The 27,371-nt window shown below is 48.0% G+C and overlaps 1 protein-coding gene across 4 annotated transcripts; it reads right to left on the bottom strand.

Annotated features, from left to right (window-relative positions):
* Positions 1 to 27,313, bottom strand: MALL (mal, T cell differentiation protein like). Of its 4 annotated transcripts, XR_009054631.1 has the most exons (5): positions 27,125 to 27,313; positions 5,716 to 5,883; positions 2,945 to 3,067; positions 1,589 to 2,870; positions 1 to 1,185 (listed from the first exon to the last, which is right to left on the bottom strand). XR_009054631.1 is itself a non-coding variant. In XM_057741163.1 (4 exons), exons 1-4 carry the CDS (start codon positions 27,227 to 27,229, stop codon positions 771 to 773), a joined length of 411 nt encoding a protein of 136 aa, XP_057597146.1. In that variant the 5' UTR covers positions 27,230 to 27,312; the 3' UTR covers positions 1 to 770. The 4 variants fall into 4 exon arrangements, 3 of the variants coding, with proteins under 3 accessions (XP_057597146.1, XP_057597145.1, XP_057597147.1); XM_057741163.1 differs by lacking the exon at positions 1,589 to 2,870 and having other exon boundaries at positions 1 to 785; positions 27,125 to 27,312; XM_057741162.1 differs by lacking the exon at positions 1,589 to 2,870 and having other exon boundaries at positions 27,125 to 27,309.
* Between the last annotated feature and the right edge of the window lie 58 nt (positions 27,314 to 27,371).

The following is a 27,371-nucleotide window of genomic DNA, read 5'->3' as shown; positions in this document are numbered from 1 at the left end:
TTCTTTTGAAAAACATTTACTTGGAAATCCAGCATCTTGGTTTTACATTTCTCTGTGCCTTTTCTTTGAGAATGGCCGCGAAGTGCAAATGCCTTTGCATGTCCTGGCCCCTGGGAGCCTGTCACTGCAGGAGGCTGGCTGGGTGGTCCCAGGCCCTACCCAGCTGGACCACTGGGGGATGCACACCGAACAGCAGGGACCCTGGGATGGGGTCCTTTCCGGCCTCTTCCATGTCCCACATGTGACAGGAGCCCAGAAGAGAATCCTGGCATGTAACATCCTGCATGCTTCCTTGGTGGTCTTTTCTGAGAGACAAAGAGACTCCCAGTTCTTCCTCCTGACCCAGGCGTCCTGCAGCCCTGCAGTTCTCTGAGCAGCCTGACTTATAGAGAAGCGGGTTACACCCTTCCTTCCCCTAGGTCTTACTGTATAACAATTTTGCAGAGTCAATCGCTTATTTTCCCCACAAATCTACCCTCAAAGCTGATTTTATGCAGGTTTCCCTTGGCTCCCAAAGCTGGGGAGGGAAGGGGAGGGGACGTGAATGGGGGGGTCAGGCAGCATGGAAGGGGGCGGTGGGTTTGGTCCACTGCTGCGAAGCAGAGGCAGGACCACGGGACAGGAACAAGGTCTGTGGGTCTTCAGCACCATTTGATTTTAAGAAAATGATGAAGGTTCCCAAAAACCTGCTGTGGGGAAGCTCGTTGCTGAGGCAGAATCCCCAAACAGGCGTGAGGATGGTAAATCTGGAATTTTCAGCAGTGAGGGCTTCAGATGTTAGTTTTCTAGAAGAGAGATGTTCATTGTCAGATAATTCCAAGAGACACTTTCCTAGGCAAAACAAAACAAAACAAAACAAAACAAAACAAAACAAAACAAAACAAAATAAAACATCCCTCCCCCCAGCTCTTTCATATTCATTGCAATGACTTAAAATGTCCAAATGGATCTGCCAGGGTGTGATTTCATCACTCAGTCTCAAAAGATGGTCTGTTGGTCCCATGATGTCATTGTTGAGCTTCTGTTTATCATCCAGATGGCGAATGTTGAAAACCACTTTTGGGAGCTGATACTCCAGGTTTTAAAAGAGCATTTCCCATGCTGGTCCAGCTCCCTGCTTCTTCAGTGGTAATAGATGCTGAAGGCATGGAGGATGTAGAGCAGGGTGGTGATGAAGGCAAAGAACTGGAAGAGCCAGAGAAGTTCCTGTCTTAGGGATGCTGGTGGTCACTCCTCCCTCCCAGCCCCTGGGAGGCCTGTGTTCTGACCTGCTTCATCCCCTGTCTGCCCAAGCCCTGCCTGGTGTAGCATCTGTCCCACCTGCCTTGTCCTGGGCACTCTTCCCCCACCCCCTTCAGCCACTGTCTGTGCTCTGATGACAAGTTTCACTCACCGGCCTAGAACTCAACTCTGCACACCTGCCTCTCGGCTCCTCTGAGTCTCAGAGGCCACACAAGCTCTCTATGGTCCAAACTGAGCGCCTGAGATTTCCTCAAAAGCTCAGTTGGCCCCAGGACCCCCATCTTGTCCAGCTACTCCAAGCCCTCCCTGCCCCACCCGCCACGTCCAAAGCCATCCCCAAAGTCACCTGCCCGTATTGCCTGATGATCTCTTGGCCCAGCGGATGACTCCAGCCTCACTTCACCCCCCTGCTCAATCACACTCTGTTTCATTCATTCATTCATTCATTCATTCAACAAATATCTTGTAAGCACCTACTATGCTTCAAAAACAACTGTGGCTACAATAATGGGAAAAAATTCAAAAATCCCTATCCTCATGGAGCCTACATTTTAGTGGCAGAAGCAGAAAATAAGTAAGAAAAACCGATAGAGTAGTAGGTAAGGTGGGGCTAAGTGCGCAGCAAGAAACAAAGAAGGGAGGGGCACGGCCTCACCCACAAGCGGACACGTGAGGAAAAGAGCAGAAGGTGGCGAGGGAGCTGCCGTGCTCGTCCTGGAGCCAAGGCCACGGGGACCGCAGGTCCGGGGCAGCAAGGAAGCTGGTGTGGCTGGAGCCGCTGAGCAAGGGCGAGAGCACCCGCAGAGCAGTGGGGGGCAGAGTGGTGCTGGGCCAGGAGCGGGAGGAGGCAGGCAGGCCAGAAAGGCAGCTGAAGAGCCCTGAGGCCACCCAAGCGGGTCACCACGCTTGCCTGACATCTTTCTTACAGTGGGCTCAGCACCCCACACCGCACCTCTTCCTCCTGCTACCTGACCCCTGAGGGAGCCCCCGACTAACACGGGACCTCGCTGGTCATAGCGACCGGTGAGGGTGGACTGGGGCCCAGCCTGGGAATTAGAGCCTCCTGGGAAGGATTAAGAAAGGTTAGGCGGCTCCAGAGGAGGAATCCGTCGGCTGTGAGCCACCCGCCACGCGAGGGCGCCATCCCACCAAGAGAGGAAGGAGGCCACCGCCTGGGGACTGGAAAGGCGGGGCCCTGCTGGCCTGCAGTCTCTGGTTCCATTAAACCTAAGTTCCGGGGGTCCTGCTCACTCGCCTGGACTACCTTCACTCAGATGCCATGAGCCAATATGTTACCCTGTGGATGTCTGTCCCTGAACTAAAAGGACATGGGAACTTTGGTCGTGCTGAGGCATTCAGGCTCCATTCCATCAGTAATGGGAATCGCCAAGGACTTTCCATAAGCGATGTGTATTTTGGAAAAACATATTCTGAGGGCAGTGTAATGGATGTAAGACAGAGCAAAAAAAAGAAAAAGAAGAAAGAAACAAACAAAAAACAACAGAGAGGAGAGATGACACCTGAACTTGGGCTTGGTGCCCTGTGAGCTTGGGCACACCTGATTACACACACACACCTCCTCCCATCCTGCAAGGCTCCTTCAGCCTGAGGGCTCAGAGTCATCTGTCCTGCAAGAGACAGAATTAAACTTCATACATTTCCCTCCCCCATGGCGGCTGTCGTGTTCTTGTCCAGCACTCACCGAGGCTGCCGTGTTTATGTAGTAATTTTTCAGGTCCTCGATCTCAGACACGATCGTGGCGTGCACTTGCAAGACGGCGGCGCTCATGTACAGGATGCCAGTGGTCCCGTGGTACAGGCTGTCCTAGAAGGATGGAGCAGAGGCCACGGCCACCGTCACGCGGGCACGCAAGCAGGTAATGCTTTCCCCCTCTGACTATGCAAATAGTCAGAAGAGGAGGGGGCAAAAGAGACAAATCTGCTCCCGAAACTCCTGCTTTTTTCTTTTGCAGTGTTTCTAGTGAAATTTCTATGTCTTGAACAATAGTGGATCAATATATGGCAATAATAATAGCAATACGAACAAATATTTATTGAGTACTTCTTCCCAGCTAAGCTCTAGGTTCAGCTTTTTCCCCACTTATCTCATTTAACCCTGTCAACTGTGAGGTCAGTACTCTTTATTGCTAGTGCCATTCTGAGGAAATAGATGTTCAAGGCTAAAGTCAGTGAATAAAGGCTGAGCCAGGATGTGAACCCAGGCCACGTTAACACCAAGCCTGTGCTCCTAACCATTAGCGCTGTGAAGACCTGCTGTGTGCTGGGAGCTGATTACATGTGTCATTTCATCTTCAAAGCTAATTTCATAAGGCTGCTACTATTAACATCCCCACCCTACAGATGAGAAAACTGAGGCTTAGCTGACACGTGGCAGAGTCAGGCTAATCTGACTCTGGATTTCAAACTTTTTTATTTTTATTTTTTAATTTAATTTTTAAAAAAATTTTATTTATTTATTTATTTTGGCTGCGTTGGGTCTTTGTTGCTGCCCACTGGCTTTCTCTTTAGTTGTGGTGAGCGGAGGCTACTCTTTGTTGTGGTGCACGGGCTTCTCATTGCAGTGGCTTCTCTTGTTGCAGAGCACAGGCTCTAGAGCGCAGGCTCAGTAGTTGTGGTGCACGGGCTTAGCCGCTCCGCGACCTGTGGGATCTTCCTGGACCAGGGATCGAACCTGTGTCTCTGGTACTGGCAAGTGGATTCTTAACCAGTGCACCACCAGGGAAGTCCCTAGGTTTCAATTTTTGAACCTCTGTGCTAAACTCTTAGCAGCGTCTTCAACGCCACAAGAATGCCACAGTAATCAATTCTGGGAGGAATGTTACAATAGGCAAATCGGCATTTTGCAACCCCTAATGAATATTCATCAATAGATGAAAGAAAGCACTAGAGAAAAAGTTGATGGGGTAATGTTGTTACAGTGAAAGAGGGACCACCAGTCACCATGTGTGATGTGACTTGAAGCCACTTATGAAGTGTTCTTGCCTGAAAGGTTTAATGCATCTTCCACTTAGCCTTTAGGTGCTAACTTCCAGCTTACAGAAAATTCAGGGACTAGAGCAGCAAGTGAATCGCACCAGGAAGAAGCAAACAAACCCAAAATGTGGGACCTTCTACAGGACAGCTGACCACCCAGTTTCTTCAGCAAGTCACCAGCAAGGAGAGCCATTCTAGATTAACAGTACCCAAGAACCATCACTACCAAGTGCAAGTGGGCCTGGTGAGGACCCCAATACGAACAGGTCAACTGCAAAAAGACATTTCAGTTATAATGGGGGAAACTTGAATGTGACTTGCATCTTCGATGATTCTGAGGAATTATTCTTAACTTTATATAAGTGTGTGATAATGTAAGAAAGTTTGTGTATTTTGGGGAGGGATACTGAAGTGTGTAGAATGGAATGACATGATGTTTGGGGTTTGCTTTAAAATTCTTCAGGGGGAAAATAAAGGTTAGGTGAAGCAAGTGTGATAAAATCTTGAAAATTCGAAATCTGGGTTTTGAGTACATGAGGGTCCATAATATAATCTTCCCTACTTTTTGTATATGTTTTGAATTATTCAATATAGAAACATTTTCCATACAGAGTGAAGTAAGTCAGAAAGAGAAAAACAAATATTGTATAGTAACGCATATATGTGGAATATAGAAAAATGGTACAGATCAACCGATTTGCAAAGCAGAAATAGAGACACAGATGTAGAGAACAAACATATGGACACCAAGGGGGGGAAGTGAGGGTGGGGGAGGGCTGGGATGGGATGAATTGGGAGATTGGGATTGCCATATATACATTACTAATAAGAAAAAAAATCAAATTGTACACTTTAAATATATGCAGCTTATTGTATGTCAATTATATCTCAATAAAAGTTCTTTAAAAAAAAGAAAAATTTTCAATGGTTATCAAGATGTTGCGATGACATGAAAAAAATTTAATGACATAATATTAAATAAAAGACTCTACATCTAAAATTACTGGTTCTGTGTGATTTATACGTTTTGAATAACATTTGCCGGGAATATGGAAGAATGAATTGTGATAGGTGACTGTGATAGGACCTTGAGATTGGGGTGACTCTTCTCCTACTAGCATTTCCTTCAATGCTGCTCCAATGATTTCACCATAAATTAAACTTAGAGGGAAAATGCATCAGGATGTGTCTGCTGCGGGAGTAGCTGGGCTGTGTGTATTCCTAACAAGGAAGGCAACAGGGGGGCCGCGGGGCAGGGAATAAAATGAAGGATGGACTCTGGCAGAGGAAGGCTTTCATTCCAATCATTCCGATCTAATAGTAAACACATTCAAACAAAAAATTGGGGTTCCCTAGGGGCCCAGCCCAGGGAAGTTCTCTGGTTCTTCCTCCCACCCAGGAGGCCTGTTGTTCTCACCACACCCAGGGCGTTGGTCTGGGAGGAGCCCAAGGGCCTGGGTTGCTCTCACTGGTTCTTACCAGGATTTTCCAGGACTCGAGTCTTTTGTAAAATCCAAACACGTAAGACAACAGGAACATCAGGGAGATGAGGAATGAAGTGAGTGAGACATACATCACCCATCCTTGCAGCAGTGGGTTTGCTACCTGGGTGGCTGCTACCAGGATCCAGACCCAGCACCCAAATATCTGTAAGAGAAAACCACAGATGAAGGGGCTTTATTGACTGGTGTGGCACACGTTTCCCTTTGCAGGCCTTCTCTCTCCTCCTCTGGCTCTGGTTAAATGCCCTTCAGGTGGAGTTAGATGGGATTCAAGAGGGAAATGGGGAAGGAAGCCTGGCCCCTGAGTCAAGTAAATTTTGTTAGGAAATTCAATTGGTTAACACAGAGGTTGCCAATGGAAGGACTTGGCTAAATTTGGCCTGTGGATGTATCTTCTTGGCTCAAACATTATTGGCATCTAGAGTTTTTGAAACATTTCTGAATAAGTCACCAACATTTAAAATAGGATATTTCACACAAAAAATGCAGATCTCACACATTTCTTGAGAAATCCATAGTTCTGGCCACGGTGAACCCATTTTCCAGACTAGAGTAGGCTGAAACCAGTTGTGACTGTCTCTTTAAAAAGGACCTTGAGTTCTCAGTGGACCACATCCTCAACCTTCCCAATCCCAATGCCATTGTGTGGCACATTCCCTGTTACTCACTTTCAGTGTGGAATAGTATTCTCCTTCTGGCTCCCTTCATCCACTGACAGTGCCTGCCTGGCCCTGTGGATGTTTGGTTTGAAGCCTCCTGGTTATAGTATCTGACACCTTGGAGTGAGTTACCAGTTGGGCAATACAGTTCCAGTTAAATCACCTCTCAACTCTATATAGCCACTTATTATCCCTTTGGTGGAAAAACCAAACCTTTTTCCTGCTGTCTCTGGCTCTGTGTTTGTTTGCTTTGGGGGGTGGGCTTGCAGCCATGTTGGTGAGCCCAGGGAGGAACTAAACGTCCACCAGACAGCACGCTTGGTTAGAGGCCTGGAGGAGGAGGGTTTACACACGTGTAAGCACCGAGGAGTTTTGTTCTTGGTTTGTCTCCTCTCAAAGGAGCCTCCTTAAGATGTCCTGGCAAGTCTCCTGGGTTCCCCCTCTCCTCACTCCTGTTACATCTGTGCTCTTAAACACCACATGCGCTGGTGATCCCAGGAACCCAGCTGCAGCGCATTTCTCTCAGTTGCCTTCAGCCCCACATGCCCGCTTGCCCAATAGATGCCTGTATTTGGATGTCTCTCTGCACTTGTGTGACCCCTGAGAGCAAGTGCCTCATTACAATACGTACCCTCGTACCCCACTTGCCTCACCCCAGTCCTGGTCCTGTCCCTCAAGCTCTTCAAGTCTAACAGTACAAAATCTGAACTCATTGCCACTCCCCAATTCCTTCACAACCCTCATCAACACCTCCTAAGAATGAGCCTTCTGAGGAAGAGAGTTATGGGATTGGGAACGAGTGTACAGTGGCCTCCAGAGATAATGATAATGTTCTATTTCTTTCACTTTATAGTAGGTACATGGGAGGATATCTTTTATTAAGTAATACAATAATTCTGAAAAAGAAGAATTTGTTGGACTATCAGACCATTGGAGATTTAGGGTGATGGGAAACGGGGAGCCAAGGATGGCTTTTGGGTTTGTGGTTTGGAGGAGTCACACTACTAGATTTTTAAAATTTTCTCTAAAGTTACATAATCAAAAGATTTGTCAGTGCAGGTGACTCACATTTCTGTCCATCTCAGGAGATAGCTCATCCCCTTCCCTAGCTCTATTGCCTTTCCACATAATTTTAGAATCAGGTTGTCAATATCTATAATATCTGTCTGCTGGGATTTTGATTGTGTTAAATCTATAGATCAATCTGGGGAGAACTGACATCTTTACTATATGGGTCTTCCAATCCATGAACATGGTATGCCTCTCCAATAATTAAGATGTTGACTTCTTTTATCAATGCTTTGTAGTTTTTAGCATACAGATACTGTACACATTTTCTTATTGTTATGCCTAAGTATTTTATTTTGGGGAGCTATTGTATATAGTACTGTTTTTTTTTTCTTTTAAGTTTCCATTTCCCAGTTGTTCATTGCTGGTAGATAATTGATTTTTTATTTGTCAACAATGTATCCTGCAACTTGCTAAACTTTATTATTTTAAGAAGGTTTTTTTTTTTTCCTAGGGGGAGGGGATGTTGTGTGATAGATTCCTTGGGATTTTCTATGTGTCTCATTAGATTTTAATTTTTATGATTACTAATGAATTGAGCTTATTTTCATATGTTTCATGTATTTCCTCTTCTGCACAACTTTTTAAAAATTGTTTTTATTGGTTACATATTTCTTACAGGGTTGTCTTTTTCTTATTGACTCATAGGAATTCCTTCTAATAGTGTGGACCTCACTGACTGTTATAAATATTTCAGATATACTCTGTCAGCATATGTCTTTCACTTTTTTCCATTTTGTTAGACTTGTTCACTTGTTTTATTTTTTAGATTCCACATATAAGTGAAATCGTACAGTATTTGTCTTTCTCTGCCTTATTTCACTAAGCATAATACCCTCCAGGTCCATCCATGTTGTCACAAATGGCATTATTTCATTCTTTTTTTATGGCTGAGTAATATTCCATTGTATGTATATACCACATCTTCCTTATCCATTCATCTTTTGATAGACAGTCTTCCTCCATATCTTGGCTGTTATAAATAGTGCTGCTATGAACTTTGAAGTGCATTTATCTTTTTGAATTAGTGCTTTTGCTTTCTTTGGATAAATACCCAGGAGTGGAATTGCTGGATCATATGGTAGTTCTATTTTTAATTGTTTGAAGAACCTCCACACGGATTTCCATAGTGGCTGCACCAATTTATGTCTCACATTTTATGATGTCTTTTGGTGAACTGAGTCCTTAATTTTAATGTAATTGAATATGTTAATCTTTTCTTTTACAGACTGTGCTTTTTTGGTCAAGTTTAAGATCTCCTTAATAAATGAAGATATTCTTGCATCTCAGATATTCCTCTGGGATCACTTTCTTTCTTCCTGCAATACAACTGTTAGTAGCTTCTTTAGGAAAGGTCAGTTGGCAGTAGTCAGTTTGATTTGTTGGAAAATGTCCTTATTTCCCCCCTGACAATTATTTCTTTCTAAGGTATTTTCCCACTGTATTCTACATCTTTCCATATTATTCCATTGTGCACCAGTTTCATTGCCACTGTGGAATCTGTCTTAGGTATCTGGCTGCTTTTAGAGTCTTCCTGCTGTCTCTGGTATTCTGCAGTTTGTGCAACAGTGGTACAGCGTGTTGAGATATGGGTGTCTCTTCATTAATTTTGCTTGGTATTAATTTTATATTCAATATCTGATGATTCCATTGTCTTGGTCTTGGTAGCCTGATTCTGTAGTTTGTGGCTTCTGTTAACTTTCATCCCTATTCACTTTTTCCCACTTATGTTTCTCTTGAAGTTTGATTGTGATCATGACTGTGGGGGTATCTCAGTTCTGAATGATGCTCTTAGAGAGTTTCTGGAAGAAACAACTTCACTTATTTCTGTCCAGCTCAGCTGGAAGATACACAACTGTTAGGGCCTGCTCTTCTGGGACTAGCAGCTCTCATCTTACACATAAGCAATACATAGACATAGATACATCACCCCATCCCTTATAAGGCTCCCACTGCTGTTGTCCTGGAGAGGAAAAGCACTTTGAATTTATGGAGAATTCTCAGGCTCTTCTGAGGAGAAAGGCAACAGGAAGAGAAGTCAGAATAGACCAGGGAGTTGACCACAAGGCAGAGCTCCTCAGGTTCTTGTAGGGCTGGGCAACACCCCTGGAAGCCTGGCCACCTCTGAAAGCACCAGCTCTGGGAGCACATCTCCCTAGACCTCAACAAACAATCTCCAAGTGAATTTTGGAAGTTCTAGGCTGGATATGGGACTGCCTGTGTGTGAGCTGGGGCTGCCCTGTCCTAAGGAGGGAGTGTTGAGGAATGAGAGCCACTGTCCCCCTGAACTGGGCTCTTGCATGTTGATCCCAGTGACGGGGGCTGCTGACGCTGCAGGGAGGTGCCAGGGCTTGGCTTCTGGACACCTGCCAAGCACCTTCCCCACCAAGCCATGGGAAGGGCATGAAGATGCTGGCCCACTGCCAGTACCAGAACAATAGTGGCTGTTAGTGGGAATGGCATTCAGGACTTAGTGACTGAACTAGAACCTATAAAATTTTAGACTCACATGAGACCTCTGAGGGCAGAGAATGGTCTGCCTGGTGGCCAGTGCAGGGCCTGGTGCAAAGTAAGTGCAGAGAGTGTCAAAGAGCATTCTTTCCAGTGACTCAATGATAAGCCCACCATCACCTCACTTTCACTAGGGGCTTTACGGTTTATAAAATGCATTCACTCAGATGACCTAATTTCTTCTGTACACCAATTCTAACTCCTTTGGGCTTTCTAAGACCAGAGAGCTGCCGCTTGATACCCGCCACCACTTACTGCCAGCTCACCTGTGCCAGGCCTGGGGAGCAGGCAAGTGTGCCACAGTCCTACCAGGCCTGTCATGCTGGCAAAGGGGTCCCCACCGGCTCCTGCCATCAGAGGCCGCCCCGGGCAGACACTGCCACATGCACACAATCTACGTGTCCCCACTTCATCCTCACCAGGGTCTGTGAGGTGCTGCTGTCCGGGCGGGGACTGAGGTCTGAAGCCACACAGGACAGAGGGTAGGGCACCTGTGGGTTTCGCCTCACGTTCAGATTTCACACCCCAAGGGCAGGGCCTTTGAGCATTTGGGAATCTACTCATATTGCATAGGAATCATCTTGGCACAAGGGTTGCATGATCAATGTTACTCAGAGGAATGTTATTTACTTTTGATTTCCACACCCTCTACCTTCTGAACAGTTGAAGGGACCAGGCCAAGGACAGACTCCAGGTGAATTGAAACCCAGTGGAGTTTATTATCCTGTTTCTGTCTCAAGCAGCCTTGGCTGGTTTCATTACAGGGAAGGCAATTTCAAGTGTTTGCCTTGACTTTTTTTTTAAACTTATATTTAGCTTTCCAAATTTTCTTGGCAACTTAAACTGCTCTCTCCTTTTAATCCTCACTTTGTATTTCTCAAGAGCAGGAGATATTTTTAGATGTTTGGGGCTGGCCTTCAACCTAGAAGAATATTTCATTAGAGGCAGACATTCCGAGCAAGTGTATTTCAAGTACAATTTCAGCAGAGTCTGTTCCTTCAGAACAAACACAGATTACTCATCTATGCATTTTGTAAAGGCTGAACTGAAACTGGAAAGGACCACTTAAGGGAGGATACAGCTTAACAATAAGTTTATTTATTACTCATTCTTCTCTAGAACATGGAGAATAGCTCCCTTACATTTAGAGAGCTGGTTAAAGAACTAGGGGATGAGAACTGGGGTAACAGCACCCAGATGGGAGCGATGCCTGATTCCAGGTCTGAGGCGGGAAGCTGGGCCTGATACCTCATCCTACGAGATAGCAAATACTCCTAAAGTGAGTTTAGGGCAGAAGGATTCAGAAGGCTCCTGCTGGGCAAAGGTGGGACAATTTGACTTTCAAATAAGTACAATAACTACTATGGATTGGACTATACCAACTAAGTTGAAATCCATGAGTTGAAAATGATACTTTTTAAAAAGCCTACTTTGGTCACTTTGGGAGGGTGCTTATTTTGGAAGGCAACTATGTTCACCAGTATACCGCCAATAATTATTATTTTGAAAACTGCTTAATTTAGGAAAAGATTGAAGCCAAAAATATGGCATAAGGGTGAGGAGCTTCTAAAATACATGGATTCCTGAGTCTTAACCCTCAGAGCAGCACCCTGAGTCCTGCTACTCCAGGAACCATCCAGGGACTTTGAGGAAGCCCAAGGTCTGTGTCCTACCCCAGAGGTTCTAATGGGACTGGTGAGGGAGGCTGCGTTGTGAAAAGTTCCCAAGTGATGCAGCTGGGGCTGAGGACCCCGGAGCCCCTCCTTCTGCTTCCAGGCTCATCCACTCCACTTCGTGAGACAGGCAGCATCGTTGCTCCCCGGTTCGAATTCTAGCTCTGCCTGTTGGGCAGGTTAATTAACTCATCTGTGTCTCCATGCCCCAGTCCATCAAACAGAGGGGGTGGGGGTGGCTTCTCTCTCCTGGTTCCTGTGAGAATTAGACGAGTTTCTCTGGCACAGGGTGAGGGCTGAATAACCATTATTGGCCATGTTATTAAGGAGATGGGAGGGAATCGTCCCCAAGAAAGATTCAGAAGAGGGAAAGTCCAAGGCCAGTCTTCCTGAGGGATGGGAAGTTCACTTCTGGAAGAACTGGGAGACCAACCAGCGGCGTGAGTGAGAACATTCCGGGGGCACAGACCCTTTTAAGGAGCTGATGAAAGCTTTGGTTGCCTAGAAAGATGTACCGATGTACATGCATGGTTTTTGTCTACAAATCTTGGGACTCACAGCCCCTCAAAGCCCACCTGCAGTCCCCAGGTTGAAGTCCACTGCCATCTCCAGGTTAAATAATGGCACCATCAGCCAATCTACTATTTCGACAATATTGATCAAGACATTATACCGTTTGCCCCAGTAATTTCACTTTTTGGCATTTGTCCTATAAATCATGCACATGCACAAAATGATGAATGTATGTGGTTGTTTACTGAAGCCTTGCTGTTTAAAGAAAGAAAAGGAAACACCCCAAATGTTCATCCAGACGGAGCTAGTGAAAGCAATTATATCTGCACAGTGGAACACTCAGCAGCCTTCAATAAGAATGAAAAACTCTGTATAAAAAAATGGAACAAACCCTAAGAATTGTACAAGGCAGAGCTCAGCGTGCTCAGTGTGCTATGATTTATATAGAAAAAGAAGAAAATGTATGTTTTTGTGTTTGTGTATATGTGCATTCGTTTGTAGACACACAGAATATTTCTGGAGACTCAATAGATCAGTCAGTGCCCTGGCCTCCTGGGAGGAAAAGTTCTTGGCTCGGAGACAGAGTTCTGAAGCTTTCAACTAATCCAAATCACCAACGTATACATTGAAAGAGAAAGAAGAAAGATGCTGTACTAGATGATGGGTGCTCACTTCAAAAGTCAGAAGATTTTGCAGCAACAGGGCTAGACCTAGAGATTGTCATACTGAGTGAAGTAAGTCAGGCAGAGAAAGACAAATATAATGTGATATCACTTATATGTGGAATCTAAAAAAATGGTGCACATGAACTTATTTACAAAACAGAAATAGAGTCACAGATGTAGAAAACAAATTTCTGGTTACTGGGGGGAAAGAGGGGGAGATGGATAAATTGGGAGATTGGGATGGACATATACACACCACTATATATAAAATAGATAACTAATAAGGACCTACTGTATAGCACAGGGAACTCCACTCAGTACTCTATAATGACCTATATGGGGAAAGAATCTAAAAAAGAGTGGATATATGTATACGTATAACTGATGCACTTTTCTGTACACCTGAAACTAACACAATGTTGTAAATCAATTCCACTCCAATAAAATTAAAAAAAAAAAAGACTTTGAATGAGAGAGACAAGAAGATGATCCTCCTTTGGGGAGGATGGATCTGTCCACCTGGACAGAGCAGTGGGGAGTTGAGGGGCCTTCGAGGGGCTGGTGCTGGGGCTGGGCTGGGCTGCCACAGGGCAGTGAACTTCACACCCTGAGAGCTTCTGAAGACAGAGCTGCCCTAGTGATGACCTCATGTGAAGAGGGAGGAGGCACCAAAAGACGCCCAGCTCAGGTCTGCACCTGGGCTCCTGACCACAGCTGGGAGGCGTGGTCCAGGTGGGGCGGATGGAGATGGTGGTGATACTACGGACGATACCAGCGGCAAGTTTTTCTGCATAGCTGGTAGGTATTTCAGCCTGGCTGGTCCGCTCACCACCAACACTGCATTCCTTTTCTTACCACTTGCCTTAATCTTCACTTGAAGGAAGCCTTCGTGGCCCCTCCTTCCTTTCCTTGTTACTCAGGTGAATACAGGCTGCACCACGAAGCCTTAGAAACTGCAGGCTGGGAGGAAAAGGTCCGACTCGAGGCAGGGAGACCCAGGAGGTCAGCAGTGCCAAGTGAACTGGGGGCTCCCGGCACCTCTCATGGCCCAGGAGGAACGGGCTCCATGAAGGACAAGTTCTGGCCTTGCCCGCGGTGGGAACCAGGACTCCCTGAGGGCTCCCTCTGACGCGGAGATGTTTCGAGATGAAGAAAACAATTGTCCCTCACATTCAGGTAACCGTGGCCCACATCGTGTCAGTCCAGGGTCTTTTAGCCATTGTTTACCCCCTCCCCTTTTAAAACATTGTAGTAAAATACCCAGAACAGAATTTACCATATTAACCATTTTTAAGTGTACAGTTCAATGTTATTAAGTGCACTCACATGGATGTGTAACCATCTCCACCATCTATCCATCTCCAGGGTACCTTTCATCTTGCAAAACTGACACTCTGCACCCACTCAGCAATAACTCACCATTTCCCCCCTCTCCCAGCCCCTGGCAACCACCATTCTTTTGTCCCTATAAATGGGACTACTCTAAGTACTCATGTGAGTGGAATCACAGAGTATTTGTTCTTTTGTGTCTGGCTTATTTCACTTGGCATATTGTCCTCAAGCTTCAACCATGTTGTCAGAATTTCCTTCCTTTTTAAGGCTGAATAATATTCCATTATATGAACATACCACATATCTATTTTACTTATCCATTCATCCATTGATGGACACGTGGGCTGCTTCCACCTTTTGGCTATTGCAAGTGGCCTTGCTGTGAACATGAACATATAACTACATATTTGATGCACATCCTTTAAAAGGGAAAAATAAGAGGAGATGCACCCAGGGGCCGCACTTTGGACCTCACCAGGCAGTTCTGGTGCAAAATGCCCAAGAGTCACAGCTCCTTTGAACAGAGCACCCCATGTTTATGCCACCGTGGCCAGAGCAGGCATCCTTCGGGAGTTTGGTGCCATCCGCTCAAAGTGCCTCAACTCCGGGGTGATTTAAACGGCTTAAACAGCATGCCAGGAATTAGATCAGTTATTATTTTTCAACCCTAAGATTTTAAGTGATTGTATACATAATGTTAACAGCAAAGGAATTTTTCATTATGTTATGTTCCTTCCCAGGCCTACTGCTGATGTGTATATATATATATATATTCTTTACAAAGTTGTAAATCGTGGTGAACATACATTTTGTATTCAACTTTTTATGTTTTTCTACTTTGCTACAAGGCTTAATGATACAGTCGATTCTTGTCACTCAAGGTAGTTCTGTAAAGATGCCCTCAACACTGGCAAGTTGTGAACCGTGAACCACTGCTCCTGGGGAAATACAGAGCTAGGATCCTGCGAGCTTGTGGTCACAATATTTTCATCACCTGATCAACACATAACTTTGTTTTATGTGTGTTTCTGTTTAAAGATACCTTATTTAATATATATTGTGGATTTGTTAACATTGAGCTCTCAGCCAACGGCTCTACAAGCTTTTCTAACATGTATTTTCTACGTAAGGCAAATTGCTGCCTTGTCAAACTTAGGAACACTAGAAATAACTTTAGCAGTGCCCTTGGGGCTATTTTAAATAGCAAAATCACCAACAAAAAGCATAAAAAATATGCAAGACATGGCACTAAACAGACCTGGGAAAGGACCTTGTTTGCAGTATGAGCTGTGAGAAGGCAGGTATGGACCCCAGGTTGAACGTGTGTGTCTCAGATTTGTGACTCAAGTGTTTTTCCGCTCTGCACAGGTCCTCGAATGACAGTGACAACACTGCAAGTATTGATTTGGGGGTTACAAATAAATTATAGTAAGTGAATTTGCAAATGTGGAATCTGTGAGTGATGAGGCCTGACTGTACTTTCAACACCGTTACATTCCATCAAGTTGATAAAACTTCATTTTACTCAATGAGGCCCCGGGGCAAGGAGGTTGGATGGCTCTAGCTTTTCCCTGTTATAGATAATGCCACAGTAAATAACATTGCAGAGTCGGTTGTCTTCTTTGAAAGTCTTTCTATGGAGTAAGTTGCCCAACTGGGCGTACTGATGGGCGGCGTGGGCAAGGAAGGGATGCAGTGGGAGACTTTCCAACATCCATTAGGTTCAACTTATCCTCTGGCTGGGACACAAATGTGACCACCCAGGCCAGTGAGATGCAAGCCTTCTGGGGACTCCTGAGAAGGGTTCTTCCTGCCTCAGGAGACCTGGGGTGAGAGAGTCCTGCCCTTGCCCTGGCCATGGCTGTGTCTGGTATTAAGCCTGGAGCGATGATGAGGAAGAGAAGAGATAAGGAAAGAGACTGGGCTGGATGACACAACTGCACTGCCACAGAACCAGCCCAGGCAGAGCCTGCCCAGCTCCCGGCTTCCCGGGATATAAGATCGGCTGCTTCCCTTCTGTTAGAGCCAATCTGAGTCAGCGAAGGCCCTTGTCACAGTACTGCTGAGGACCTGGGATGCGAGTCTGTTCTCATCACCCACATCCCTCACCCCCTCACTGGCTCCCTGGGACCCCCCAGGCCACACTCGGCCACCACCCGACAGGCCCTGCCTGTACCGGCCTACCTGAGCCCCTGCAGTGCCCCCAGCACTGGGCCTTCCAAACGTGGGCTGAGATCTGTTAGTGGGTGGTGGAATCCATTTAGTCACCACCAGCATTAAAAAGTTGAGTAGACTAGCAGGGACATGAATGGACCTAAAGATGATCATACCAAGTGAAGTAAGTCAGACAAAGACAAGTACCATGTGATAGCACTTATGTGTAGAATCTAAAAAATGATACAAATGAACTTATTACAAAACAGAAACAGACTCAAGGACACAGAGAACAAACTTATGGTTACCAAAGGGGAAGGGGGAGAGGGATAGATTAGGAGTTTGGGATTAGCAGATAAACACCACTATACGTAATGTAGATAAACAACAAGGACCTACTGTATAGCATAGGGAACTATATTCAATATCTTGTAAAAATCTATAATGGAAAAGAGTCTGAAAAAGAATATATATATGTGTGTGTATATATATAATCAGTTTGCTGTACACCTGAGACTAACACAACATTGTAAATCAACTATACTTCAATAAAAAGTAGTTTGTTTTAAAAAAAAAGTTAAGTAGCCTAGAAGAGAAAACAGTGCATTGTCTGTAGGAAAGGGAAATACTGTTTCCTGAATCTTCTGTTTCAATTACACACACTCATACACACAAAGTGGCCATGAAAATACATTTCTTTGGTACATCACAGTCAGCTGTGGAAACCCCAGCTCTAGCCTGCCTTCCTTCCTCTGGCCAAGGGCCTCCGCCCAGGCTAGTGGTGCCCACCCCCACCTCCACAGTGCCCCCCTGCACTGTCCAGGGGGCAGACACTCCCGGGCATCAGCTCACAGCCGTGGCTACCGCAGCAGGAGCCCCATCCCGGGTCCTGGGAGGCCACGCTGAGGCCTGTGTGTGAAGTGTGAGCCACTGAGAGGAAGGGAGAGGGGATGTCAGGTTGTCAGACATGCAGAGGAGTCCTGGAATGTCCCCATCTGTGGTGATGGGACTTTGCATAAATGCACCAGGGCCTCCATGGCTGGAGGGTCCGGGTGCAGCCTCTTTCAGGCCGTCCCCCGGGGAGTGGGGGCAGGCACCCCTGGGCAGTCCTCATGTGGCTGCAGGCTTCCCTGGGGGCAGCACAGGGACCTCAGTGCCCACGTGGGTCCTATTTACCACCCACGAGGCCACTCCCGTCTCTGCATCAGGGGCCCTCAGCCTGCGAAGCTCTCTGGGCTGGCACTGGCATGTCACCTCATTTGACTGGGGAGGAAACCAGTTGTGAGAGGCCAAGTGAGCAACTTCGCACAGATCCCCGTGGAGGGTGGCAGGCCTGGGCTGCAATCCTGGACCCGCAGACCACTGGCATTATTTGGAAGCTCTAACCTCCATAATTCAACCCAGGACCCTTCCAAACACCAGTCACCAGGTCCTGACTCCTGGAGTGAGAATTTTCTCTCTGTGGCTTTAAGGTTAGCAGGAAATTGCCTGCCCAGGCCCCACAGCCGGCCTCCCATGAGGACCCCTCTTATCCGGTCCACTCCAGGAACAATGGTGCTGGCCAGAGCTCCACCCCCGGCAGAACAAGTCTTATAAGGAGTCCCTGGTACCCACAAGGGCGCTCAGGTCTGGGCTGGCCCCATGCCAGGGAAATCAGTGCCTGCCCTGGGGTGTGAGCCTGGGAGGGGCAGGATGCCGCTGGGAGGGGCTGGTGAGTCAACAGCCAGGCCTCCTCTGCCTTCCTCCCCTCCCTCCATCACTTCCTCCCCCAGGACCGCACCCGCCCATTCAGACCCCCTCCACCACTGACCCAGCTTCTCATTGACTCAACAGCACAGATTTACAGTGTCACATAAACTAGGATAATAAAAACATTCTTATTTCTCCAGAGTCTAAAGGGCTTTTTCTTCTTGTCTCAAAAAAACAAAACAAAACAAAACCCACAAAAAAACAAAAAACAAACAAACAAAAAGAAAAAAAAACTAAGCATTTTAGGGGGTGATTTTTTTCCTTTTTTTTTTTTTTAACTTGTACACCTTAGAGAAGTTAGAAACTACAGAAAAGATGTAAAGAAGCGGGATAAATGTATCCTGCTCGTCACAGTGGTCCCCATTCCCAAGGCCACAGCCCTGGTCTCTTCCTCCTGGGCTCCCACTATGTTTTTTAACCTTGGCTCCCTTCACATGTCCCCAGGAAGTCCCCAGATGAGCCCTGGAGTCAGCTCAGGAGAGGTCCCCACCTCCTTCCCTCAGGAACCGCAGACCTCTTGTGACCAGCGGCCATGATCCTGCCCTTCATCAGGCACCGAGGACCCAAGGATGTCACCATTCACTCTAGTCTCAGTTGATTCCTGCTCAGCTTGCTCTTCCCCCGCTAGTCTAAGACCAGACTCTCTTGGAGGGCAGGGACCAGACCAATGTCGCCTCCTCTAGGAAGCATCTCCTGCCTACTGCTCCCCAGTCACTGAGCTGCTGGATGCAGGACTCTGCCCTGTGGTCTTCGTATCCCTGGTGGGGGGCACGGAACCTGGCAGGAAGCAGGTGCGCAGCACGTACTGTTGATCAACTTGAGAAAAGAGCAGCTTGGTGGACTCTACACTCATGGGCAGCTCAGTCTCGTCTTCCTGGGCCTGATGCCCACACAGAGGGCAGCACCTGACGCCTTCTAGGCCAGCCACTGGCCCAGCCACGGACCGGCATTTCTGCCAGGGGCTGGGACCAAATGGGGACAAACACCCATCTGTTTCATCCTCACCCATTTCCTGCTCCATCACCTCCTGGGCCCTAGAGATTCTTTAGGTTGGGAGCAGCTGGGATTCCCTGGAAAGCGTTTCCCACCCCTCCTGACTCCTCTCCAGGCACATAGGAAGGACTAGGCAAGAGAGGACGGTGCTGTCAGAGAGGATGGTGTTCAAATAAACACTGTCCCCACCTCCCACACACACTCCCACCCAGCATCACGTGGGCAGAGAGAGGGGCCGGATGGGTGGGGGGGTGTCTGAGAGCAGTGCCAGGGCAGAGAAGCTAAGCTCAGAGAACCCCTCCAAGGGAAAGGGCTGGGAGGGCGATGTCTTTGAAGCAGGTCAGAGGACTCTGGGGCCCCGAACCCATGTGGGGAGCTGTGCCCCAAGAAACTGTGGGATGCGGACACCACCGACTCTGCTACCACAGGGCTGGGCAGGGATGGAGAAGATCTGACCAGGTGGTGAGAGCTGAGGGACAGGCTGGCTGGCAGGTAGGGAAGGAAGCAGGGAAGGGCTGGTGAGAGATGAGAGGGAAGGGAACCGGCGTGGGGTTCCTCCACCCCACCCTACTCTGGCCTGCTTCCTGCCACTTGCCTACCTGGACAGCACTCTAGAAGCCTCTCCTGCTTCCCATGGAGCTGCCTTGCCCTGGGGAAAGTTCTCCAGGTGGAGAGTCCCTGGAAGGGCACTGGCTGCAGGTGGGGCCTTCTTATCAGCGAGATTTCTTATCTGGGGCTCCCTCGGTCCAGCGGAACTCAGTGTGCTGGGCCCCTCCCTGGTCCCCTCTGCCAAGGAACCGGGTTATTTCCTTCAGGGCATCTGTTGGTTAAGAGGAATCCTCCTGGTGGGCTGACTTTCCAGCAGCAGGCCTGGTGGGCTGTCTTGTCCGAACTGAGAGAGACCACCAGCTCAGGGAAAGTTGCTTATGGTCTGGCTGAATGGTTGGGGGAAGAACAGGACCAGACGTCCAGACACAGGCAGAGGGGAGTGTGTGGACGTGTGGATGCGGAAAGTTAGTTAGTTCCGAGGGTCTCTCAGCTCCAGCCCATCTCTGCCACGCGGGCTGGACTTTGCAAGACACAGTTCCCGGCTCCCTTTGAAGCTGGATCTTTCTAGGCTCTGGCATGGGGAAGACTTGGAGGGGGACTGGAAAAGGAGGCTTTCCCAGGTCCCGTCACTGTCACTCCAGCGGCAGTTGGCTCCAACTCCAAGGTCCTCCTCTGGAGTGACCACTGCCTCGCCGCACCCCCACCCCACCCCTGCCAACGCCCAAGTGCCAGCTGGGCTGGGCTTCCTCTAGAGGGCTGTGCACGGGCCATCTCCCTGCCTGACTCCGGGGATGCATGGTGGTCCTTGTGGACTCATCACTCTCTGGTACTGCAGCATCTCCTTTCTGCTCTTTCAGCCTTTCAACCATTGTTGAAACAATGCCCTCTGTTGAGTCCCCTCTGTGGGCAGAAACTCCTGTGCTTTCCGTCCCCTCCTGCACTCTGACAGCCACCACTTATTGGCCTCCGTGGCTTGTCTCCACCTGCATCAAACTCCCTAAGGCGGGGCCACGTCTGTCTTCTTCCTCTTTATATTCCTGTGGTTGGCACAGGGTAGAAGCTCAATAAATATTTGTTGAGTGAATATATGGGATTTAAGTGGGGCCATCTTCCTCTTTCCTTACAGCATTATTTTATATGCTTGTTAACCTCTCAGTTCTAGGAAGTCTTAGTCTGAACAAACAAATACCTAACCCCTTAATCCAGACCCTTTAAGACGGCCAAGTTGCCACCCTGAGCAAGCTTGTCCTGACAGTGTCCTCGCTCCTGGAGCCTAGGACAAGTGTGGCTGTGCACCCCTACTTTTTACCCTGTTTCCTATCTTGGGGTGCTGGTCAGTGTTCACCCATCACTCCTTTAAGACACGGTCCATGACTTACCATAGTCCTTTTATTACTACCTTTCTAGTCTTGTATCCCCCTGAGAGCAAAGCATGGGGCTGGAGTAGTAGTAGCATCTCAGTAAATATTTCTTGGTTTACAATTGGAATTTGCTCACAAGAGACCCACACCTCCTAGTAAGAGGTCCAGATGACCACCAACAATAACATAGTGTGGGTTCACATTTTTAGACCAGTCATCATGTGCTGATGCTTCCAGGGAAAGTCCTTACTGAAACTCCAGAGCTGTCGTAGGAGATCTTTGCTGCCGCTGCCCCATTGTTGAGGCTCAGAGTGGTTAAGTAACCTGCCCAGGGTCTCACAGCCATTAAGCAGTAGAGCCAGGTTTACCCCTCCCAACTGACTCTATTTTACTGAACCTGAACACACCTGGGGGCCTTCCAGGGTAAGGGCTGGACCTGGGGTCCTGGAAGCCAAAGTGGATCCAGGCAGCTGGGGAGGTTGACATCCAACTGGTTTCCATGTGGCCCCTCCTGTTCTTCTCAGGAGCCTTGCTCTTCCCCAGCCCCCACTTTAATTTTCCTTCCCTTTGCCCTGTTCTCCCTGCCACAGCCTTCCTGGGGCCTCCTTGGGCATCATTGCTTTGGGACTCGGTGGTGTCCTGGCCATGGAGGTTGTTGGCCCCTTGGTCCTGCAGGGGCTGGGCGAGGTCAGGGGAGAGGCCAGGGACCCGGTGTGGAATGGAGGGACAGACAGATGCCACAAAGATGAAGTAAAGCTGGGGCAAATGGAGTTTACTTTTACTGCTCCCCAGAAGTATGGAGAATTGAAAGGGAAGCAGGGGGAAACACGAGAAAGGACTTTTCCTTTTGGAAAACTCAGCTTCTAAAGAAGTGTTATAACAAAGGGGAAGTACCTGCCCTCAGCCAGGCCTGGGGTGAGCCCTAATTCCCCCTCTCAGCCCCACACAGTTGACAGACAGCTCTGGGGCTCAGTAAGCTCCCCCAAAGGCGTTTACATATAAACAGAGTAGAAAAAGAAACAGTCTGAAATGAAGGGGAAGCTGGGGATTTGGATAAGACATAAAGGTGAGCTTCCCCAGCTGGAAGGTTCTAGAATGAGCTTCTAGGGGTTCAGAGTCAGAGTGTTTCCTTCTGACCACTGCGCAGGCACCTTAAAAAGCTGAAAACACCAAATGCCTGACCATCCAAATCGTCTCTCCTTTTAACTGGCTGACTCTCTAGAAACCTTCTTAGCTGTTTCTTTGTAATTAGCCAGGTATCTAATTAATAAGTTAACTAGTGAAAAGGTTGAAACTTAAAAGACTTCCTTGGACTCTTATTCATAAAGGTCTCCCTCAGTCGTAGTCACCGGGATTAGCTCTGTGTCCACTTTTCATTTTATTAAAAAGCTGATGCGCCAACTCACAGCAGGCAGGCAATCAGGTAGTCACATGACACCTGACGCCCCGCCCTCCCCCCCCCCCCACCCCGGCCAGCCACCCGCGCGCTGCTGGCTCTGAAGAGCCAGGCATGGAGGCTGAGTCACCTGGTCCCCAGCCCGCCCAGTGCTGGCACAAGCAGCCTCCCACACTCACTGAGGGAAGAAGAGAGGGAATAAGCCATGTCTGTTCTCACCTTAAAATGCACTGATTCAAAGGCTCCTCATGTTTAGAGCTTATGTTTTGAAATTAATATTGTTTTCAGATGAGAAATCTGAATTCCACTGTAAACCGAACAAAATACAAACTTTAATGTTAAAATCTCCAAAGTCTTATCCACTGCCGGTGGGAATGCAAAATGGTCCAGCCACTCCGGAAAACAATTTGTCTGTTTCTTAATAAAAATGAAACAGACACTTATTATACAACCCAGCAATCACACTCATGCTGGCATTCCCCCAGAGAAGTGAAAATTACATCCACCAAATAACCTATATGAGAAAAAAAAATCTAAAAAAGAATGAATGTATGTATATGTACAATTGAGTCACTTTGCTGTACACCTGAAACTAACACAACATGGTAAATCAACTATACTGCAATAAAATTAAAATATTTAAAAAAAGAGAAAATTATATCCACTCAAAAGCCTGTATGTGAATGCTTATAGCAACTTTATTTAGAACAGCTAAAAACTGCAAATGACCAAAATGTTCCTCACTGGGTCAATGGTTGAACAAACTATAGTAAATCCACACTGTGGAATACTATGCAGCAATGAAAAGGGAGTCACTACTGATACACACAGGACTTGGATGGGTCTTGAGGGCATTATGCCAAGTGGAAGAAGGTAATCTCTAAAGACCACATACTGTACAATTCCAATTATTTCTATAACTTTCTTGAAATAAGAAAATTATAGGGATGGAATTAATAGTTTCCAGCAGTGAGAGAGAGAGAGAGAGTAAAGGAGGACATGGTGGATTGACTATAAGATCTTCATGGTGATGGAACAGTTCTGTGTCTTGATGGTGGTGATTAGGTGAATCCACGCATGAGACAAAATGGCATGGAAATAGAGACAAAGCTTATGAATGTCAGCTACCCGGTGTCGATGTTGCAGTAGAGAGTTTTTACAAAAGGTGTGACTACTCGGGAAGCTGGGGGAAGGTGTGGGAGACCTCTCTGAACTATCTTTGCAACTGCCTATCAATCTATAGTTATGATAAAAGTGTTAAAATGTGCATTTTGGTGTTAAAGACTCTAAAATAAAGCCACTTACGGGACTGCCCGGTGGTCCAGTGGGTGGGACTCTGCGCTGCCAATGCAGGGGTACCCAGGTTCGATCACTGATTGGGGAAATAGATCCTGCACGCATGCTGCCACTAGGAGTCCGAGTGCTGCAACTAAGAAGCCTGAGTGCCACAGCTGGAGGATCCCACGTGCCACAGCTAGGGACCCTGCATACCGCAACTAGAGATCCTACATGCAAGCGGCGAGGATCCCACGTGCCGCAACTAAGACCGGGTGTAACCAAAATAAAATAAAATAAACAAACAAACAAATAAATAAATAAATATTAAAATGAAATAACATAAAACAAAATAAAGCCACTTAAGTAAAGATCTGTAAGAGCCAGCTGCGGGGAGCAGAGCTGGTGGGGAACGCCAGGACCCCCGGTGCCTGGGCCATCCTAGTCTGTCATTGCCATTGACATAAAAGAGCTGGAGGCTGTTGGCAGTGGGAGTGGTATGAGGCCTCAGGGGAGCCCTTGTGGAATTCTGCTCTCCCTGTGTTTTTGGCCCCTCGTTCCGTGGGAAGGCCTCTGCCTGGCACAGGGTCTGCTCTCCAGACTGCACAGTGGACGCTTAGGAAACGGCGGCTGGCGGGAGGTATGCCTGCAGTCACCACCCATGTGCACCCTGGCCACCCCCCTCATGGACCACATCCGAGTGCAGGTTATGGATTTTGCTTTCTCTGCCCCTTTTTGCTGGCCTGAGCGCCCAGTTTTAGAATCCACTTTCTGGACTCATGGCCTTAGAAAAGCATACGTCTGTCCCAGCTGAGAATCTGGGACCCCAAGGCCTGGGGCTCTGTGGTCAGCCCCACAGGCGGCAGACCCAGGCGGCTGGGGACAGAGGGGCTTCTGCTAGGCTGCTCCTGCACTCTCCTCTCCAGCCCAGCACATGGGGATCAGAAATAACCACCAGGGACTCCAGTGGTTAAGACTCCGCGCTTCCACCTAAGGGGGCGAGGGTTGGATCCCTGTTTGGGGAACTGAGGTCCGCATGCCACGTGGCGAGGCCAAAAAGAAAGAAAAGGAATCAACCACCAACTGGACATTCTCCCCTCCTCTCCCATTTACCTCCCCACCCACATCCTAGATATGACACACACTCAGTCCTATAGTCCATGCCAGGAACGCTCATTTAAAGAGAAAGCAGGTGCAGAGGAGCACATACAGAATAAACCCATCAAATATACCCATATGTGTATAAATATGAATGTATGTATCCATATGGATTATAGTTCTTTCTGAATTTTCCAAGTGTTCAACAACTAATAAGGATTACTTATGACCTGAAAATAAAGTCGTGATGAGGAAACACCAGACAAGGCCAAATGGAGGGATGTTGTACAAAATGATCAGTATTCTTCAAAAGCTTCAAGACAAAGATGGAGGAATTGGCCCAGATTCAAGGCAATGAAGGAATTACAGCCACCAAATGCCACGAGGAATTCTGACCTGGATCCTGGACCAGGAAAAAGGACATTTGCAGGGAATTCAGTACAATCTGAACAGTTGATAGTATTAATATAATATCTATGTTAATCCCCTGATTTTGACAGTTGTACTATGTAAGATGCGGCCCTTAGGGGAAGCTGAGTAGAGAGTATGTGGGAACATCTGTACTATTTATTCCTAGCATTGCTATACATCTAAAATATCTCAAAAGAAAAAGGAATGAAATGGAACCAGTGACAGCATCCCATCTGCTGAGATACTCAAGGCCCCAGAGCCCAGCATAACCATGCACTTTTCTCCCCTGGGAATTCCACTGTTGGAGCCCAGCGTCCTGAGGGTGGGGGCACCAGATGGCCCTTCTCACGACTGCTGGGTGCTTTCCTGACTCCGGAAGCCCCATCCCTCCAGTCTCCTGCCGGCTAGCCTCTCCAGGGGTCCAGGCCTTTCCCTGTCTTACCCCCTAGCCTGGAAATCCAGCCTGTCCTTTGAGGTCCAATTGCAAAGTCTCCTCCTCAGTGACAGGCCCAGACCCCTCCCCTAGGGGTCTGTCCTTGCTGGTGTCACAGCTCAGGATCGTCACCCCTCAAGCACTGTCTGACTATAGCAAGGAAGTGCTCGCAGGCCTCCCTGTAGCAGACGGGGAACCTGGGAGGGCAGGGATCCTGTCGCCAGTGGCTGGTGTGACTGACAGGGAACATGTGCTCTATAAAAAAGGGAGGAGTCAACCCCAAGCCTGGCCATTCTTGTGGCTGTTCCGAGGCAAGGGGCACGCCCGGTCAGAGAACGCACAGGAGCTCTGAGATGCCATCAGCCTGGCAGGACGCCCTGACTTGTGTACCCCGGGTACCAGGCCTGGCAGAAACCTGCTTCTCAGGTGGGGTTTCAGCTGGAGCCACCCAAACGTGGGGCCCACCCTGCCTGGCTTCCCATTTTCTTTTTCTTTCTTTCTTTTTTTTTTTAAGGGCATGCCACAGGGCATGTGGGATCCTAGTTCCCCAACCAGGGATTGAACCCATGCCCCGGCAGCGGAAGGGCAGTGTCCTAACCACTGGACCACTGGACCAGCAGGGAATTCCCAATCTTCCCTTTCTTATTGCCTTCAATGGGCACCCTTTAGCCAGTTTGCCAAAAGCTCGCTCCATCAGGCCAGCCTTCCAGACAGATGACAGGGTGAGAGGGCCCTCTGGTCCAGTTGAAAGTTGGAACCACTTTCTGTCTTTTCCTTCCTGCCTGCAGGCAGCACTGCCAAACCCAGAGTTGGTAAGAAAATATCACCCACAAGTGAGATATTTCAGAAGGTGTTCAAAACCCGAAAGAAACTCCTCTGCCCTAGATTGTTCACCAGACTTGCGTCCCGGTCAGTGAAAAGGACTAGTGACAGCCGGACTCGAGTTCTGTTGGACACTCTGGACCCGGCAGGGGTTAGGTCCCCAATTAAGCCGCAGGGACCCGGAGAGGAAGGCAGTAACAGGTCGTTGAGAGCACCCAGGCAGTCTCACTTGACTGGTTTATGGCAGATGTTGTCATAAGCAACCTCCCGTGGGGAGGCCACACAAGTCAAAGTTCATGGTCAGACATGACAATTCAGAAAATACTGGAAGAGCTGCTCTCGGAAGGAAAGACAGAGTGCTCCAGTTTTGAACTTTAGAAAAGCACAAACAAGTAGTTGGAGAGAAGAAACCACATAATAAAAGTCCATCCCCGACATCTTCCTGAGGACCCAGGGTACCTGAGCGGTTCCCCCACACCTCCTATCACCAGGTGTCCTGCCCAGTGACCCCAGTCGGTTTCGTTTTGGGAGGAGGAGACCCAACCATACTGCAGAAGTCCAGAGGCTCTCAGGGAGGGATTAGGAGCCCGGTGGGGGAGATCGGAGGCCACGGCAGCTCTGGCCCTGGTCCCCCTTCCCCAGGGAGCTGCTTCCAGCTCCAGGCTGGCCTCTCCCTGCCGCCACCCCCTCCTATTTTGCAGGTGGCCCCCACGGCCGTACTCACCAGCTCAGGCAAGAAGAAGGCATACGGGATGGTGAGGAAGAGCGAGACCCCCGAGGGCACTTCGGGCGGGGCATAGCTGGTGGGGGGCGGGTCCCGGGAAGCCATGCTCTCCCCCACTGCCTGGCGCCCTGGCTCCGCGGCCCGTGCCCGCAGCCCTTCAAATATCACCTCCTGCCTGACACACCCATCGGACGTCGCCTGGAAGGAAAAAAAAAAAAAAAAACGTTCCAGCCGAGCAGGTCCTTCC

The sequence above is a fragment of the Hippopotamus amphibius genome, chromosome 7 (assembly GCF_030028045.1).
Source record: "Hippopotamus amphibius kiboko isolate mHipAmp2 chromosome 7, mHipAmp2.hap2, whole genome shotgun sequence".
NCBI classification, from domain to species: domain Eukaryota; kingdom Metazoa; phylum Chordata; class Mammalia; order Artiodactyla; family Hippopotamidae; genus Hippopotamus; species Hippopotamus amphibius.
Note: the sequence above shows the minus strand (reverse complement) of the source record. Positions and strands in the feature narration are given on the sequence as shown.